Consider the following 18972-nt stretch of genomic DNA (forward strand, 5'->3'; position numbering starts at 1 on the left):
CTCTCTCTTTCTCACTCACTCACTCACTCACTCACTCACTCACTCACTCACACACACACACACACACACTCTCTCTCTCTCTCACACACACACACACACACTCACTCACTCACTCACTCACACTCTCTCTCTCTCACACACACACACACACACACACACACACGGTCACATTATTCCCTTGTCACAATTTCATCCATCAAAGCTCGCAAACTGCATTCTTCAAATGTTTAAGTATACTCTTCAGCTGATGATAAAATGCCATTCTTGCAATGGAGTGGCAAGTTTCACAAGTTTAACAAGATTAGCATCCTGAATATCAACAGGAAAGATTTTTATCAAATTTATTGGGAAGGAAATAAACCAGGTCCTAATTTTTTACTGTCAATTATTGACTGGCTGCTGTGTACTTAGTCTGTGACCTTTTCCCTGTGCTTTAAAAGAGGCATCTTTTTAAAATGTTTTAACATAGCAGCCATGATGTCCGTTGTTGGAGGGGTGCTGCTCCTCAGTCTTATTTTGGGGCCTTCCTCCGCAGGAGTCGAGGGGGAGGAGAGCGTGGTAAGGACATCACTGACGGCATTTGAATACGGGTAGATCTTGTAATTCCTTCATGAACGGTCCCCCTATGTAGCTGGAGAGGCAGGCTGGATGCAGGGATATGGGCACTATGTGACTGATCCAGAATCTTCTTCCCTTTATCTGACCTGGATTCTGGACCAGGGGTTGGTGGGTGAAATGTGAACAGTGATGGACTGTGTGTAACAGACTATACATGTCTGAGTGAGCATTGGTAGCAGACTGCAGGGATCACCTGGTCACTGTGGGGAAACCCGGACAGATTTGTTGGTCTTCACACTGCCCAAGCTGCTGTCATAGGCGCTTCTGTGGTTATTCTGTAGGTACTCTGTTCTGTAATTGACAGTTTGCTTTCTTCATCGATTTCAGTGAATATTTGTGAAGGCATTTTTATTTAATTGTGTCATTTTAATGAAGACTAATGGCCTGACAGATGTCTTGTTGGAATGTTGCAGAAGAGAAAGGATTTCTGTTTTTTTCTTAATACAAATATATATTTTTTATATATATTTTGAATTGTGTTTAAAACAAGAACAAATATGTTGCGTTGAATAAGAACAATGCACTAAAATAATCCCCGAATCCTAGTGTATTGGATTAGGCAAATTAAGGGAGAAATATTTTGCTGTGCTGACGAGCAACAAGTTGCAAAATCTCTTTTCTCCTAGTCCAAAGTTCCCTCGGTTGTTTAGAATGATTGACTGTTTATCGTAAATCAGGTTTTTTTTTGTGTGTTTATTTTGCAAACGGCGGAAACTGGTAGTGGTTGAAGATAAAAGGCAAGTGGAGGGAGTGGGTGGTTGGTACACTGAGTTGTAAAATGTCCTGACAAAGCAAAGGCTCTCCTGCTGAGATGGTGTGATGTACAGGTGCTGTTAATATTATGTCCAGTCAACAGATTAAGTATGTTTTACTTTCCTTCTGAACATCTTCACAATCTTCTATGTCATAAAGGACAAATGTGCTAGTAGTTGTGTGAGGATGAGCATACAATTACATTTTCACCATTGCTACACTAAAAGCAGTTTGGCCAGTGAATGGTGACGAAACCGTTTTATCTTCAGACCGATGCCTTGGACGTCTACAGCTTCCACATCAGGTCTAAGGTGAGTAGCCGCTATGCTGTGACTGTGATCACCAGCAGGGTTGCTAATCGAGCGAGCGCGCCCCGTGAGGTGGACTTCCACGTGGAGCTGCCCAAAAATGCCTTCATCAGCAAATTCAACATGTGAGTTCTCCTTTTCGTAGGTCTTCTCCTCTTCTACTGTAGAAGTACTCACGACTCCCTCTCTCTTCCTTCCTGTTACAACCTGTCTGCCCTCTTGCTCTCTCTTCGTCCATCCTAGCCTTTCTGTGTCTTTCTCATGTTTTCTAATCGTATTTCTCCTTCTCACCCTCCCTTCTGTACTGTATATCATCCTTTGCATCCCATTCACCTCCCTTTTCCCTCCATTTCATCTCTCTCTCACAGCCCACTAGATACTTGCCCTATAGAGCCTTGACCCACATCAACTGAATGAAAACCTAAATCTTTTGACTTTACACCTAGTTGGTATGACAGTGGGAATGAAGTTACTTAAAAGGTTGTTTAATAACCAAGCTCACTAAGGAGCTCCTGTCATTCAGGGCCAGTATTTTCTTGCCTAAAAGAAAATCTAGTGCCACAACACCGTGATGGGGGCATTTCTCTGTCCGAGAAGATGGAAGCCATTCTTTGGATGAGACGTTGAGCCTTGGTTGTGACTCATTGTGTAGAGAGTAAGGGTGTTAACCCCAGCTGGCCATTTAGAGATTCTGTCCACAACTATTTATATTTTTTATATTGTTTATAAAAACACATACATTTTACACCATGAGGCAGTTTGGAAAGTTGGAAATTAACAGTGAACATATTTTTTGTTGTATTATATATTTCATCCAATTGATATTATTGATGAACCTATCATTCCAACATGTGGACTCTGTGCATTGTGTACGGTGCAGGACCATAGATGGGAAATCATACAGTGGGGTGGTGAAGAAGAAGGAAGAGGCACAGAAGCAGTACAGCCAAGCCGTGTCACGTGGCCAGAGTGCCGGTCTTGTCAGGTAATACACAAGTATATGTTAGAAGGTGTGCTTGTGCTTGTGTGTGTGTGTGTGTGTGTGTGTGTACTGTATGTGTGTGCGCACGTGTGTGTGTGCGTGCATACATGTCTGTCTTGCTGGTTTCCTTGCAGGTGCTATCAGGCCCCTCCAGCTTATACAGAGCTTTTGCTCTTCTATACGATTTGGTATCCTGAATAAAATGCAAGAGAAACTGCACCCTTTTACATGCAAACTGTGATCAAACCTTACACTCCTGCCCAGCCACCCTGCTTCACATTCCCTGGCTGCCTTACTGTCCCCTCCCTCCGCTCGTTCGCTTCTCTGCTCTATGCCTCTGGCCACCCAGTGGCGGAATGAGCTCACAGCTGCCACACTCAGGACAGCAGGGCCACTGCCATCTTCCACCACAGACTGAAAACACCTATTTAATCTGCACCTTGGCTCACCCAATACTGAGCTCTAAACATTTCACAAAGTTTACAAAGTGTACCATTTTGTTAGTTGAAATAAGGTATCCCCTGCCCATGTTCTTTCTGCTAATACTACATTCTCAGTCTCTTTCTTGCTCCTGCTACAGCATTTAACGTTGTTGTGAGATTATATGTTTACTGGTACTATTGGTTGTAACCCGAATGATCCATCAACACTGTTTGCTATGTGCTATGTAACATACACACTTAATTTTAACAGTGGGGTGCAAAATGTTGGTCCATATAAGTAAAAGCAAAATATAATAAAGTACAAACAATGCAGAGATGTGTACAAGACCATGGTCATTCACCTGTCAACAGTGATTAAAACACATACAGACATTTGTTCCAATGTTTCCAAAAGCAAAACGAAAGCAAACCTGAACTCTAAATGGTACAGAGTTAAAAATGAGACCTTTCTGCAAATTTTAAAGCAAGAATGCTTTTTATTTTCATTTTTTATAAATGGCCCTGTGCAAAAGTTTGGGAACCATTTTGGGGTATTCTTTGTTGCTTTTTAAGATTACTACATTACATTACATTATTGGCATTTGGCAGACGCTCTTATCCAGAGCGACGTACAACAAAGTGCATACCCATAACCAGGGATAAGTTCGCTGAAAGACCCTAGAGGGAAGTACAATTTCAACTGCTACCTGTACAACAAAGATAAGGATGAGGGCCAATTATTATTATTATTTTTATTTTTTTATTTTTTTTGAACAAAGAAACAAACAAACAGAGCAAAAGTGACCAAAGTTAATTATCCAAACACTGCTTACCTAGCCAACTAAAAATACCGATACACAAAGCAAGTCACAGAGACAACAATTAAGGTTCACAGGGAGGTAGGGAGGGATGGGGAGAGGTGCTGCTTGTTACTAAGGCCCAGACCCTGGTGATTTACTTGTTATGGCTTCAATGAATCAGGTGAGTATAATTTCTGGGCTGAACTTTCTATTCTGAAGTAACTCCATGCCTTCTAAAGTATCCAACTGCAGTGGCTGTTCTGTCTGGTCTAAACAGTTGTCCACGGATTTCAGAATGAAGATGGTTCATTTCCACTGCTCCACGTTGCGTGACAGGATTCCATAAATATCAAGAAATTCTAGAAGCTAATGTTCAAAGGTCAGTCCAGACATTGAAGTTGAAGAAAGGTTGGGTATTCCAGCAAGACAATGATCCAAAGCATACCTTGAAATCAACCATGAAGTGCCTCCAGGAAAGACGGATGAAGGTTTTGGAATACCCACCCCAGTCCCCAGACTTTAATATTATTGAAAATTTGTGGAGAGATCTCAAGCATGCTGTACATGCAAGGAGGCTGAAGAATATTTCTGAGCTAGAGGCGTTCTGCCAGGAAGAATGGGGAAAAATTCCAGAGTTGAAAGACTCTTAGCTGGCTACAGGAAGTGTTTCCAAGCTGTTATGGTTGTCTGAGGTGGAGTTGCAAAGTACTAACTGACAGGGTTCCCAAACTTTTGCACAGGGTCTTTTTCCTTTTTCACTATTTTGAAGCTGTAAAAAAATTGAATAAAAAGTAATCTTGCTTTATAATTTGAAGAGATGTATCATGTTTAACATTAGACCATTTAGAGGTCAGGTGGATTTCTGTTCACTTAGATATGAATTGTAAAAGGCTTTTGACCAGGGGTGCCAACATTTTTGCACACTATTGTATCTCAGTGCTGTGGGGAGAACGCTGGAGGAATTCAAGACTTCGGTGACGGTGGCTGCGCATAGTAAAGTCACGTTTGAGCTGACCTATGAGGAGCTACTGAAACGACGTCTAGGGAAGTATGAACTACTGATCAAGGCCAGACCAACACAGGTTGTCAAAGACTTCAAGGTGAGAGTGAGAGTGGGGGAGGGGCAGAGAGAGACAGAGAGCCACGGGCAGGGACAGGAGGGAGGAATTATGAAAGGAGTGTATCGTGGCAGGGCTAAGATTTATTTAAGATTTACGGTTTCCTCTCAATTATATAAGTGACCGTATAGTTTGCTCATTTGAAAGATTAGAGCATTTTACAAATTTAAAATGTACCTTGGTTCTATGGTGAAGACTCATCTGCTTCTGAGAGTTTCACTTATCTCTGCTTCTTTTCATAAAGATCGACGTGCACATATTTGAACGCCAGGGGATCCGCTTCCTGGAAACCCATGGGGGCTTGGCCTCCAACGATCTGGCACGCGCTGTTACCACCAACCTGACTGATAAAGAGGTACTGATGTGATGAAGGGAGGGAAAATCATCTTTCATGCATATTTGTTTTATGGTTTGTCGAGAAAACATTTTCTCCATCTGTCAACCAATCTCCCCTATTTCACCCCACCGCCCAGGCCCTGGTGCACTTCTCCCCCTCTCCTGAGCAGCAGCAGTGCTCCGACTGTCAGGACAAAGGGCTGAGTGGAGAATTGCGCATTGTCTATGATGTCAACAGGCCAAAGTCAGAGGGAGAGCTGCAGGTACAGCTGTATATGTTCATGGGCTGAGCATAATCTGCACTTCACCAGTGGATCCATATGAGCTGCATATGAGACTAAGCTCGCCCTCTCTATCACTCTTTTTCTCCCTGCCTTTCTATTACACCCTCTTGCACTCACCTTCACTTATCTTTTCTCTACTTACAGAATGTGAATGGATATTTTGTGCATTACTTTTCCCCCTCTGGTCTCTCACGCATTCCCAAAAATGTTGTCTTCATTATTGACCGGAGTGGCTCTATGAGTGGGACAAAGATACAGCAGGTAGGTTTGCTCTACTCTTTTGAGATTTTCTGTTTGTCAATCAAGCTGTGACCATAGTCCTGTGCATTGCAGTGTGGACATATATTCAGTCCCCCAGTGCATATGATATTGATTCATTCATAAATCAATTTACAGTACATTCTGGAAGAAAACATGCTCTGGTATAACACCTTTTCCTGATATTCTGCACATATTTGTAACTTGCAAATGCTTGTTAAAATGTTGTTTGGAGTTCACAGTGGTGGAATGAGATTTGCTTCATCTTACCAGTGTAGTCTTGTCATATATCTGCTTATATTATATGAATATCAGTTCAATGGTCCCCTTTGAATTTTCAGACTCAAGAGGCAATGTTGAAGATTTTAGATGATCTCCACAAAGAGGATCATTTTGGCCTGATCATGTTTGATGGTCGTGTGACACCTTGGAAAGATGACTTAGTTCCCGTGAACTCAGATTACCTAGCATTGGCACGCGACTTTGTGAACAACATCAGAAGCGAAGGAAGTAAGAAAATTTGTGTAAGATTGGAGGTTATGCATCACTTAAAAGCCTTTATATGTATTCATTTGACAATAGTGCCATGGAAACTGTAAAGTCTGTGTCAGCGCAAAAAGCTATTCGTTAACACATATACTTAATTGTGTATTAGAACATGTGTAATATGAACAGTACATTATTGTATGTAAAATATTCTTATGGAATAAGGTTGTGCTTCTTTCAGTTATCTAAAATCCTTTTAAACTGATGTTTATGTGTAAGCATTTTGTAATTTTGAATGTAAGCTTCAATTGATTTAGCCAGCTCGCTCCTCCTTAATGCAAGTGCATAAGTAAATCAAACTAAATAAATGGCAACTAATTTACAAGCCCCTTCTGTCATCTAAAATGCTTTGCTTTGCCTGTGCAGTGACAGATATCAACAATGCAGTTCTGAAGGGGGTGCAGATGTTGTCCAGGTTTGGAGAGTCTCACTCTGGAAAAGAAAGTACTTCCATTCTCATCTTGCTTACTGATGGAGATCCCACCACGGGTACTAAATACTGTCCACTGACCACCACATACATACTTCCTATACTACAGCCTGTGACCTATGCTAATGGTGGCTCTGTTCACTTAGGTGTGACCAATCTAGATGAGATCCAGAAGAATGTTAGGGAGGCCATCCGGAAGAGATACACATTGTACTGCCTGGGGTTTGGCTTTGACGTCGACTACAAGTTCCTAGAGAGGATGTCACTAGAGAACGACGGCCTGGCCAGAAGGATCTACGATGATTCGGATGCAGCTCTGCAGTTGCAGGTATTGTTACGCATGTTGACGTCTTGTTGAGAGGTTAAGCCCCTGATGGACACATCCCATTTCACTTAATTTACTGTACTGTAGTGTGTATGTTGGTTTACCTTGATTAACTGGCTTGCTAATTAGCTGTATGGTCTATAGCCATTGACAGGTTAATCTCAAATTCTTAATCTTGTGTCTTTTAAAAAGGTGTCTAAATGGACACTTATCATGAATTGAATCATTACATCGCAGTCATCACCACTGATAGTAGCTAAATGTTCTGCACTTTGAGGCTGCAATATTGCATAGAAGGTGTAAAAGGATATGGAAAATGCGTGTACTTTAATTTCAGGGTTTCTATGATGAAGTGGCTACTCCTCTTCTGCTCGATGTCCAAATGCATTACACTGGTGCCTCCAATGTCACCTACACCACCTTTGGCCAGTACTATGATGGGTCTGAGATTGTGGTTGCTGGTCAAATTGATTACAATGACCTGGAGATATTTAATGCTGAAGTCAAGGCTAAAATGGTGAGAGATCTATTTTCAGTCAGTGTTGATGAATCTCATGTGAACAATAGACACAGTATGGATGACCAGATTCGTTACTGCCAATTTAACTCAGACTTTATTTATGTTGCTGTCAGATCCGTTCTGTCATTACACCAACATGTTATTGGTTTCCAAATGTATTCGAAAGATGTAAACCTTTTTATTATTACGGCAAGCAACCAAAAAGAGCACTCAACGGGAATGTTGGTTGTTTGAGCTGAGTAAATAAATGTTTATAGTGAAGGGTGAGGAGTTGAAGCCAAGAATGTACCACAGTTCTACTCTTCTGCAGAAAGGCAATGACTCAATATTCCATGAAGTACTTATTGGGAATGAAAGAAATGCCTCCAAGACCCTTGACCACTACATCTTTGAAACATACATCCAGAGACTGTGGGCTTATCTTACTATACAGCAGCTACTGGAAAGACAGTGAGTTGTCATCTTAAAGCTGTGAGCATGTGTGTGTGTGTGTGTGTGTATGTGTGTGTATATGTGTGTGTGTGTCTGAGGTTCTCCTTTGGCTCAGTGCAAGTGTGTTTGCCATACCATAACACTGTGCCTCTCTGAGGTGAGGCGTGTGTCCCTTTTCTGCATCATGTGAATAGTGAATGTAGGGGTTCTACTCTCATAGAACTGTATGTATGTAGAAGGTACTGTTGTCTCTGTTCTTCCTTTCTCACTATAGTTTGTGTATCCCCCTTGCTCAGTACACTGTGTCTCTGTGTGTATATTGCTGGCTGCAGAGTGCTGCTCACAGAGGAACAGCAGACAGCTGTCAGGGAGAAGGTTCTGGCGCTCTCTCTCAAGTATAGCTTTGTGACCCCACTTACAAGTATGGTGGTCACCAAGCCTGAGGGTGAAGAGCCACATGTGGCCCACAAACCCAAGGAAGGAAACACAAAAACACAAACAAAAACACAAACACGAACCAGGATATTCGCAAGTCCAATCGCAAGGTCTTCATTCTTGCAAGGTGGTAAGTTCCCTGCTCATAGTCTCTACTTAATCCATGGAACCATTATCTCTGTGTGTTCAGCTTCATTTATGTTTTTCAGAATGTTCCTGGATTGTGTCATGGTCACTTTAAAGATTGGCCCTTGACTCCAGGCCTTAGGTATCCTGCTGAAAAAAAAACAAAAAAACAGCTCAAGCTAGGTAGCTGGTTCACCAGTTCAGACTAGCTTCACACTCAACATGGTTTTCCCAGCTCAAACTATGTTTTTCATTTGAAGCTCATAGCTGGATTTTACAGCAGGGTAAATACACAGATAAAGCACAAACAAATAAAATGACTTTACTGCCTCTCTTCATCCCGTAGCATCATCATCATCATCATCAGCATCATCATCATCATCATCTGCAGTAAGGAGAAGGCATAAACATACTAGACTAGGTGAGTTAAATTAGATGTTATTTTACATTTATTTTTGAAATTCATAAAAGACAAGTCATAAAATTCCCATAGAACCCCTCTGCTCAACTTTTTGCAGAACCAATGTTCTGTGAATCAAACTCGTTTTTGCACTATTTAAGAAAATTATCCCAAAAATATCATAACATTAATTTTCAGTAGTATGATAAAAGATAGATTCTGCAAAAACTACAATGCAATCTATCTTTAACATGGATTCCAATTTAACTCAAGCATAACACTACCATTTATTTTTAAATCAAACGTCTGTCTTTAACATGAAACATTACTGTGAATTTTTCAGTAAGCATAAGAACTATCCCTACTTTCAGTTGAGGCCCCAGGGTGGCATGTTTGGATTTTGAACTTTTATGTGATTTTCAGCACTAATAAAATCAATTATTTCTTTACTAACTGTAGTAAGATAAAGCATCTTTGATTATTCAGTAAGTACATGCTTTTAAAAGAATGTTTTGTGCTATTGTGTAACTTGCCTTTATTGCTTCATTCAAATTTAGCCACTAAAGGAAGAGCTACAGCTCGAATAAGATCCGGGATAGCCTGTGAGTCACACTTTTTTGTTGCACTGTTCAAGAACATGTAGTAAGGTTATCATAACGTTTCTTTTCACTGGTATGGTAAACTTTCTGGAGAAACTACAATGGTATCAAACATCTATCCTTAACATAAAACATTACTGTTAATTTTTCAGTAAGCATAAGAACTATCCCCACTTTCAGTTGAGGCCCCAGGGTGGCATGTTTGGATTTTGAACTTTTATGTGATTTTCGGCACTAATAAAATCAATTCTTTTTTAGTAACTGTAGTAAGATAAAGCATCTTTGATTATTCAGTAAGTACATGCTTTTAAAAGAATGTTTTGTGCTATTGTGTAACTTGCCTTTATTGCTTCATTCAGATTTAGACATTGAAGAAAAACCTACAGCTCGAATATTACCGGAGATAGCCTGTGAGTCAGACACTTTTTTGTTGCACTGTTCAAGAACATGTAGTAAGGTTATCATAACGTTTCTTTTCACTGGTATGGTAAATGTTCTGGAGAAACTACAATGGTATCAAACATCTATCCTTAACATAAAGCATAAGAACTATCCTCACTTTCTCTTGAGGCCCCAGGGTGGCATGTTTGGATTTTGAACTTTTATGTGATTTTCAGCACTAATAAAATCAATTATTTTTTTAGTAACTGTAGTAAGATAAGATTTATCTTACTACAGTTACTAAAAAAATATATTTTTTAAAGAATGTGTTGTGCCATTGTGTAACTTGCCTTCATTTCTTCTTCATTTTTTTTTATCTGAAAAACATATGATTCCATTGAATCATTAATAAAGCATACTGCTTTACACATATTGGAAAATAAAGCACACATACTACCGTAATAACTATTTATTTTCAAAATATATATTTCCCGAAAACACAGGTTTCAAAATTATTTGCACCCATTGTATAAAACTTTGTGCAAACACCCCTGGCAAAGATGACAGCCATGAGTCTTTTTCTATAATTTGTGAGGAAGTTAGAGAACACATTTGGAGGGATTTTTTTTCACATTTCTGTGTGGATATGTTTTGAGTCATGGTACTTTGTTGAATTCATTGTGCCATTGATCTTAAATAGTGCCTCTGGAGCGCTGGCAACAAAACATCTCCAAAACATCACAAATTTGACAGAGGTGCTTCCTTGTGTATGCATTTCTCTTTTGCTGTCAAACATGTCGATGGTGTGTAGAAATTTTGCATTTTGGTCTCATCTCACCATAGCACTCTCTTCCAGTCATAATTCCAATGAGGTTTGTAAAAATCCAGTTGCTTGGTTTTGTTTATTGTGCCCAGTAAGAGCTGTCTTCAAGCCACCTTTCCAAAGTTTGTTGGCAATAAAATAACCTTGAATCATGACAGTAAACATATTGAAATAAAAACATATCAGTTTCCTATACAGTTGTGTTCAAATAAACAGCAGTGCGTAAAAAAAAGTGAATAAAGTGAAAATATTTTTCAATAGCTTTTAGTTCCATATTTCAAATGTAGTGGAAACGTGACACATTCAATTCCAAATCAACAAATTTTATTAAGTTTGCATTATTCTTTTACAGGAAGCAAAGAAAAGGAATATTAATCTGTTCAAAAAAATGGCAGTGTTGACATGTTTCTCTTCAAACTCAAACACTTACTGTATACAAACATTTTTAACGATTTAACCTCTTTTTAAATTACAGAACTAATATTTAGTTGCATAACCATTGTTTTTCACTGCTGTGCCTAGTAACAGGTATTTCAGCCCAGAATGAACAAACTACATTCCACAGTTCCTGTGAACTTTTGGGTTTTGCTTCAGAAACTGCATTTTTAATGTCACCCCACACGTTGAGCTGGCCACTCAATTTCAGCTGGCCAAACTCAGTTACCTCAATCCTTTTTGTCTAGAACCAAGATGTTGCTCACTTATTTGTGTGTTTGGGGTCGTTGTCTTGTTGAAACATATTCCTCCAGTATTTTGATGCATTCAAACTGATCCATTATCCATGGTATACAAACCCAACACCGTAGTCTTCACAGTGTACTGTGGCTTGAATTCAGTACCCGGGGGTCATCTGACGTACAGTTGACGACCACTAGACCCGAAAAGAACAATCTTACTCTCATCATTCCACAGAACGTTATGCCATTTCTCTTTGGACCAATTGATGTGCTGCTTGGCAAATTTGAATAGATTCTGCACATGCCCTTTTTATCAACAATGGTGCTTTATGGGGGCTTCTTGCTGATAGCTTAGCTTCAGCACTTACAGGTAATTGTAGATCATCTGATATTTCTGGAGCTGATGAATGGCTGAATCTTTGCCATTCTGACTATTCTTTGATCCATTTAACAGTAATTGCTTATTTTCTTCTGCATATTTCGGGTTTTTGTCGCCATTTTAAAGCATCTGTGATCATTTTAGCTGAGCATCCTATAATTTGCTGCACTTCTTTGTGCTTTGTCCCCTCTCCAATCAACTTTTTAATGAAATGAAGTTGTTCCCTAGCAATGTTTGGAATGGTCTATCTTACTTAGCAATTCAGAAGGAAATATGTTTTATAACAATGTGTGAAACATTTGCTTCCCTTCTTCCTTAATAAAGGACAATTAATGACACCTGTTTTTTTCCCAGAATGAATGAATTCTCTAAACTCCACACTGCTATTATTTTGATAACACCCCTCTCAATGAATGAGTCAATTACTCAGAACAAGCAGCGTGCATGTCATGACACTTGGGTCTGTTTTTTTTCTATTACACTATTACATCTACAAGTAAATTATTAGCCATGCAGAAATATCACTACTACTAATAACAGTGGTTCATCAGGTTACTGATGTTGTACTGCTATTTTCTTGAACACAACTGTATGCATAACATATAGATTATTATTAGTATTGTTCATTATATACAGCCATTTTTCTTAAAAACATCTATATTTTTGTCTGTGTCCTCAGGAAAAATTGGACCTCAGAATTTATTTTATTTTTTTAGGTAAAAAATATGTTGCATAGATCTCAATATATAAGCGGAAATATTTTTTGTTGTAAAACATGAATGGAGTCCAATGGCAAAATAGGCCTTTAGGTATCACTAGGGGGCGACTTCATATCAGTTTGTGAAACTAATAAGCTGGCCCCTAAGTTCCCCCTACTGACATAGGCCATTTAGAATCTGGTCAGGTGCACTTTTGCTAGTTTCAAGGCAGATAGTTCAAGCGCAAGTTCAAGTTAATTTATTAATAGGTGTAACACACTAATCAGAATGTCCTCTTCCATTTCCTCTAAAGTCCCTCGGCCAACTGCTATTATAGCAGCGGATTTAGCAAAACGTTGGGATGGAAATATTTGCCAATGAGGGATACTGTTTTTTTAATAGTATCCCAATTGAAATCACCATGACCGTGGGATAGGCTATTTGAATAACATTGTATTAAGGTGATTTCAATGTCCAAATAAAAGCAATATTGGCTGGGCAAAGCTTTGGACTTTATTCAGTCAAATAAACCGTACTGAGCAATAGCTCACCAGGAATTCTAAAGTCCTATAATGTCTCCTCATTTACCTCCGACACATCTATGACTTTTGAAAATGTTATGTAACTCACAGACCACCACAAAGAATACATGTAGGGATATTATTGTAATGTTCCACCTGAATAAAGGTGGAACATTATAATAACAATACAATAACATCTTAAACACATTTCGAGTAGGGCTACATTGTCATGGATTTACCATTGAACGGTAATTCACACACTATATTTGTGTCATCAGATGCATATTTAATGGATAGCTATTATCCCAAAATTGGTCTTTGGCCATTTGGTCTTCCCCCAAATCCAAAATGCATCTTTAAAATTAGGTTTGATATGTTGCACAATAGGCAGTCTTCTTTCTTGGCAGTCTTCTTTCTATAGGCAGTCTTTCTCCAAAATATGTTATCACTGGAATAGATCATATTCTAGGTAAACAATGTGCTCCTTGTAGTTAATAGCATAAATAGAACTGGAGTGTGAAAACTAATGTTTGTTACCACCAGTGACCACACAAAAAAATGATCATGTATTCACTTTCATTTCCAATCAAAAACACTTGTGTGATATAAAAAATACATTATGTGTTATCTGTTTATCCTGTATATCCTGTATTCATGACAACAATGATAATGTTCCAGTCATTTCTCCTCTGCCACAGTCTTAAAAGTCCTTCTGCCAGCCCAGGGCCAGAATACCTCAATCTGTTTTAATGTTGAGGCACCCAGAGGTTTGATTCCCAAAGAGGCTGTCTTTAAACTTCTGCATGACCCGGCCACAGGTGAGTCGTTTCACCGCATGTTTACTGGGCAGGATCATCAATACTAATCAAAAATGCTTTCTTCTTTTCAATTTTATTATTATTATTATTTTTACAAAAGATTTAGACATGAGGTAATTCTTTAACCTTTAATATTACATGTTGATGAGGTTAATCACAGACATTATGTTCATATACACTCACTGAGCACTTTATTAGGTATTTACTTATTTGACTTATTTTTTAGACTTCTACTGCTGTAGCCTATCCACTTAGAGATATAATGCATTGTGTGTTCAGAGATGCTTTTCTGCATACCTTTCTGCTTTTCTGTAATGTGTGGTTATTTTTTCCCATTCTCATGGTTGATGTGAACATTAACTGAAGCTCCTGACCTGTATCTACATGATTGTATGCATTGCACTGCTGCCACACAATTGGCTGATTAGATAATTGCATGAATACGTAGGTGCAATAAAATAAAAATGTTCCTCAGAAAGTGCTCTGCGGCACCTTTGACCATTATGAGTCTCTCCGTCCAAAGCCATGTATATGACCTACCTCTCTCATTTTTCTTTTTGGAATCTTAGGGTGAATGTCATGCATTCTGTACAGTTTGTATTTTTTTTTGCAATGTCAATCCAGAGAAAGACACTGTGTGTAGAATTACCAAGCAGATTGACCAGCAGGGGTCAGCAGAGAATGATGAAACATAGATACTCACTGACTAAACTGTACAAATCATCTGTAATCCTGGGGGATGCTACTGCTAATTATGTAGCACCCTAGCTACAATCAACAGTGGTATGTGTGGGGCACATCCATGTCAGACAGCAATGCCGCCCAACAGGCCTGGGACAGCCTGCTTACTTCAAATATCCCGTCACTCTGTCATTTTGCAGCACTGCACTTTGTCTAGGGAATGCTACTTTGTGAGTTTATTTTGGCTTCATTTCCTGTAACTTGTTTTCACCAACTAGAAACCCTTCATTTTCATTAAAAACAGTTCCTTTGCTTTTTCAAAATTTTATTTTTAATGTCTGTGACTAATTTCATTTCTTGTATCAAATTCATAATTCATTAAGATTCTCCTAAATGCTGAGGATTTTTCCAGGGCATTGAATACCTACTACTTTCGAGTAGGTAGTCAGACCTGCTGTTCATCAGAATGTACAGCGTAAGAATGTAGAGCATCGCAGATATGAGAGACTTTGTTAGCAAGTTGCATGTGCATAATGGTGACCACTTAACAGATTGAAGATCTCTGATCATTTGCTAGGTGTGTCCATCAATGGTGAAATGTTAAAAAGGGGGCACTTCCTCAAGATTGGTGTTCGGTACAAAGATAAGTGCCAAATCAAAGCAAACACGACCGGGATCATGGTTACAGATGAAGGCAAAGAGCAATTGATCTTTTGGACTGACACTCCCACAAGTCATCATTGTGATGGGTATTTCTTACCTTACATTCATGCACATCAGAGAGACAGGGGTGAACACACCAGCAAGGCAGAGCAGTATTTTGGGCACTAATGTGAAACGACAGTTGAGGCCATACTTTTTCCATTCTTGAGCACAATAACTTACTTAAATTTAAAACTAATTTGGAATGACTGCCTCATGTAGCCTCCATCACATGGGTACTATATGTGAGGTAGGAGATGTTTTCTCAATTGGTGTATCTGAACCAAAATTATATTGTGTAAAACTGTATATTGGTTAATCACACACACACACACACACACACACACACACACACACACACACACACACACACAATTATTGCCTGGCCTGAATATGCAGACCAGCTGAGCAGAATGTGTGCATGCATCTTATGATGTCATTATGAAATCCTCATCCATACCAGCCCTTAAAGCACAGATTAACATCACCTAGAGGATGCAAATCTATTATTTTCTAATTAATTCAACTATTTATGGCAAGTAAGGATAATCCTTAAGAAACATGAGATTTTTTTTTCTCGGCAGATTCTGCTGTTAAATATCAAGATTAGTTGATCAGCCACCAGAATAATTTGAAGATGTATACCTAAATAGCAAGAGGTGGCAAAAGACACTAACAGAGGATATATAAATGGCAAAACCTGTATATGTTTCTGTTTAACAACTGTCTGTCAGGCAGTTGTCCAGTGTAGCAGCTAATTTGAATACTTGTGCAGTCTTTATATATAAGGAGTTTGCAGTTGAAAATAATTGTCTTTTGTTGTACTCTTTCATTAACTGAATGAACAATCATAGGCCTCAGCTTCTTCCATCGGCTACATGCTACAGAGCAAAAACACATCATTTTGAGAGGGATGCTATGACTACTGCATTAATGCTCTACCTAAAGCTCAGGCGGTTGTATTGATAGCATGAAAAGTTATCTCGAGTGAAAACTCATTCTCTACTGTTGTTCTGGGGTTAGCAGCATTTAAATAGTGAGTGGCACCAAGTAAACCGAGAGACAAACTTCCCTATTGGCTAGTATTATAATGCCAAACATAGAATTAATGCGGGTCAGTAGACACTTGGCTTATGCTACACGGTACTACAATGTGTTAGCAATGTATAATAATTCAGCATTGATGTTGATGAAATTAGTAATGTATTGCCAGGCTTTTAACATTAAATCTGTTTCTCTACTTTGCAGCATATCAATGACCATGCAGAACAAAGTTCTTGATGTTTCTGTGGGAAATATTAGTGTTAACATCCTACTGCACGAGAAAGACAAAAAGAGCTTTCTGTGGGCAGACATTAGACAGCAAGACCCTATCCCCAAAGCCAAAGGACTACTGGGTAACTAGAGTCTGCGCTCTGCCAAAATCAGTGGTACTCAATCTGAGATGGACACAAAGACATTTATCTCCTTCTCATTCTTTCTTATACACACCTTCTATCTCTCTCAAATTGACCTCAGGTTTATTTGCTCTCTTGAACACATACAACTACTCTTCTAAGGAATATTCAAATTGGGCAAGAAATCCTCAGACAACCCGATACTGATTCAGAGCTTTTTATAAGGGTTAAATAAACTAAAGTAAGTTACAAAACCATTGATCTTTTATGTATTCTTATTTTCTTTAATGAGTTAGCAAATTAAGATGTTTGCAACATGGAATCTATGTAGATATAATCATGTAAGTACTAGGAACTCAATCTGGAATAATATATTTAAAATGAAAATACCCTTTAAGGGCTGGAGGACCTAGAACCATGTCAGATTTAAATATGTCTTTTGATTTTGTGTTACAGGCCGGTCTCCGGTGTCATATGTCCTAAAGGAGACATCACCATTGGTGAAACTGGAAATCCTGGGTAAAGAAGTACTGGCAACAAGGTACAATTAAGTAGACGTTCAAGGTGATAAGCCCAGTTTACACAATGTAGTGTTTTCCTGCCACATTTGTTTTAAAATTGGTATGGTAAATAGACTGCATTCATATTGTGCTTTTATCCAAAGTGCTTTACAATTGATGCCTCTCACACCCATTCACACACACACACCAACAGTGATAGGCTGCCATGCAAGGTACCAATCAGTTCGTTGGTAGCAATTAGGGGTTATGTACTGTACAGTATATAGCAGTTCAGCAGCTTCTTTAAACTATGTGGATGACCTTTGCGGATGAGCATTTTTTCTTTATTCCTTGTGATTAGTCACACATGTATTTCTACACATTTTTACCAGAGGGATGAAGTACAAACTTAAAGTGCTCATTTATCACACAGCTCATATACAAGAAAGTAATAGAACTATATTACACTGGAAATGGGAAATAATGTTGAGATATTTTAAATAATATTGAAGTAGTAAAGATGATGTGGTAATTTTTGGTGTGAACTCAGTTTTGTACAGAAAAGTTTAGTTATTGAGTTAATTCTTAAAAGAAACTTTACAGTGTTAGATACATCACTCATGACTTGCCACTACAATAAAATTATGTATAATTAAATTAAATATTTGTCAATATTTGTATAATACAAAAACCATACTTGCTGGGCTGAAGCAGCATACATGTAAATATGTGACAATATTACTTTCTTTGCTCATGCTGTGAACCCGTTTCATCCTTTATGTATTGATGAACATTAAAGCATCATGTTTCCAAAAGAATATGTGGTTACTGTTATTTTGTTTCAGAGACTCAGCTGTGGATTTCCGCACTCATGTCAAACCAACAGTGGACTGCTGGCTCGTGCCTTTCTCCTCCCTCGTACCAGAGTCCCTGTTAAAAATCCTTGGTTTATAGCTGTAGAAGGTGATGGATTTTGGACAGTTGCACAGCTAACTATCAGTTTTTCAGAATATTGTGAGACCATTAAATACAAATTTGTCAAAGGTAACCATTATTTTTGTCCTGGGTCTGCATGCATTGAGTTCCAGATGTAAGGTTATTAAAATGTTAAATATCCAAATGAAGCTAATGACAAAATAAGATATAACTGCTTTATCTGACTGAACATGTAGCCTAAATGTCAGGCTGCATCATTTCACAACGTCATTATAGTTTCAACCAACAGTATTGTGATGTTGTAATAAATTAAAATAATGTGAATGCATTGGTGATCATGTGAAGTTCTTCTACATTTCTTTCCACTTTTACATTTTTCCACTGTGAAACACATATCCTTTATTGGTTCATGTATGCTGTGCAGGAGCCCTGCTGCAAATACCACCTGAAACCAGCCTAAGCTGGTCGAGCTGGTTGAAGATGCGTTTCTCTTTATACGTTTCATGACAACCAGCTCACCAGCCTATACAGTCAGCCACAGACCAGATATGAGCAGCTAAACGTGTCGAAAACACAGCTTAGACTAGCTGGTCTTGGCTGGAATTTTCAGCAGGGAGGTGCTCATAAGTGCAATGTTCCCATAAGAAGGAAGAAGAAAACCGACTGCTAACAGTTTAAATAAAACCTAAATTGATCTGGCTCATTATGGCCATATAATAAGTCATGACTCACTATCGCTAATCATACGCTACTTGGCTGAAACACTG

At 38.7% G+C, this 18972-nt stretch overlaps 1 protein-coding gene across 1 annotated transcript; it reads left to right on the forward strand.

Annotated features, from left to right (window-relative positions):
* Positions 1 to 463: 463 nt before the first annotated feature.
* On the forward strand, positions 464 to 18533 carry LOC133139330 (inter-alpha-trypsin inhibitor heavy chain H3-like). Its single transcript, XM_061258787.1, has 21 exons — positions 464 to 558; positions 1641 to 1804; positions 2560 to 2664; positions 4821 to 4983; positions 5246 to 5356; positions 5475 to 5600; positions 5766 to 5882; positions 6221 to 6389; positions 6792 to 6914; positions 7002 to 7183; positions 7518 to 7697; positions 8011 to 8150; positions 8465 to 8697; positions 9040 to 9114; positions 9651 to 9695; positions 10052 to 10102; positions 13870 to 13989; positions 15248 to 15419; positions 16621 to 16769; positions 17226 to 17310; positions 18115 to 18533. The coding sequence occupies exons 1-21, from the start codon at positions 475 to 477 to the stop codon at positions 18221 to 18223; spliced, it is 2703 nt and encodes a 900-aa protein (XP_061114771.1). The 5' UTR covers positions 464 to 474; the 3' UTR covers positions 18224 to 18533.
* The last annotated feature ends 439 nt before the right edge of the window (positions 18534 to 18972 follow it).

The sequence above is a fragment of the Conger conger genome, chromosome 10 (assembly GCF_963514075.1).
Source record: "Conger conger chromosome 10, fConCon1.1, whole genome shotgun sequence".
In the NCBI taxonomy this organism is placed as follows: Eukaryota; Metazoa; Chordata; class Actinopteri; order Anguilliformes; family Congridae; genus Conger; species Conger conger.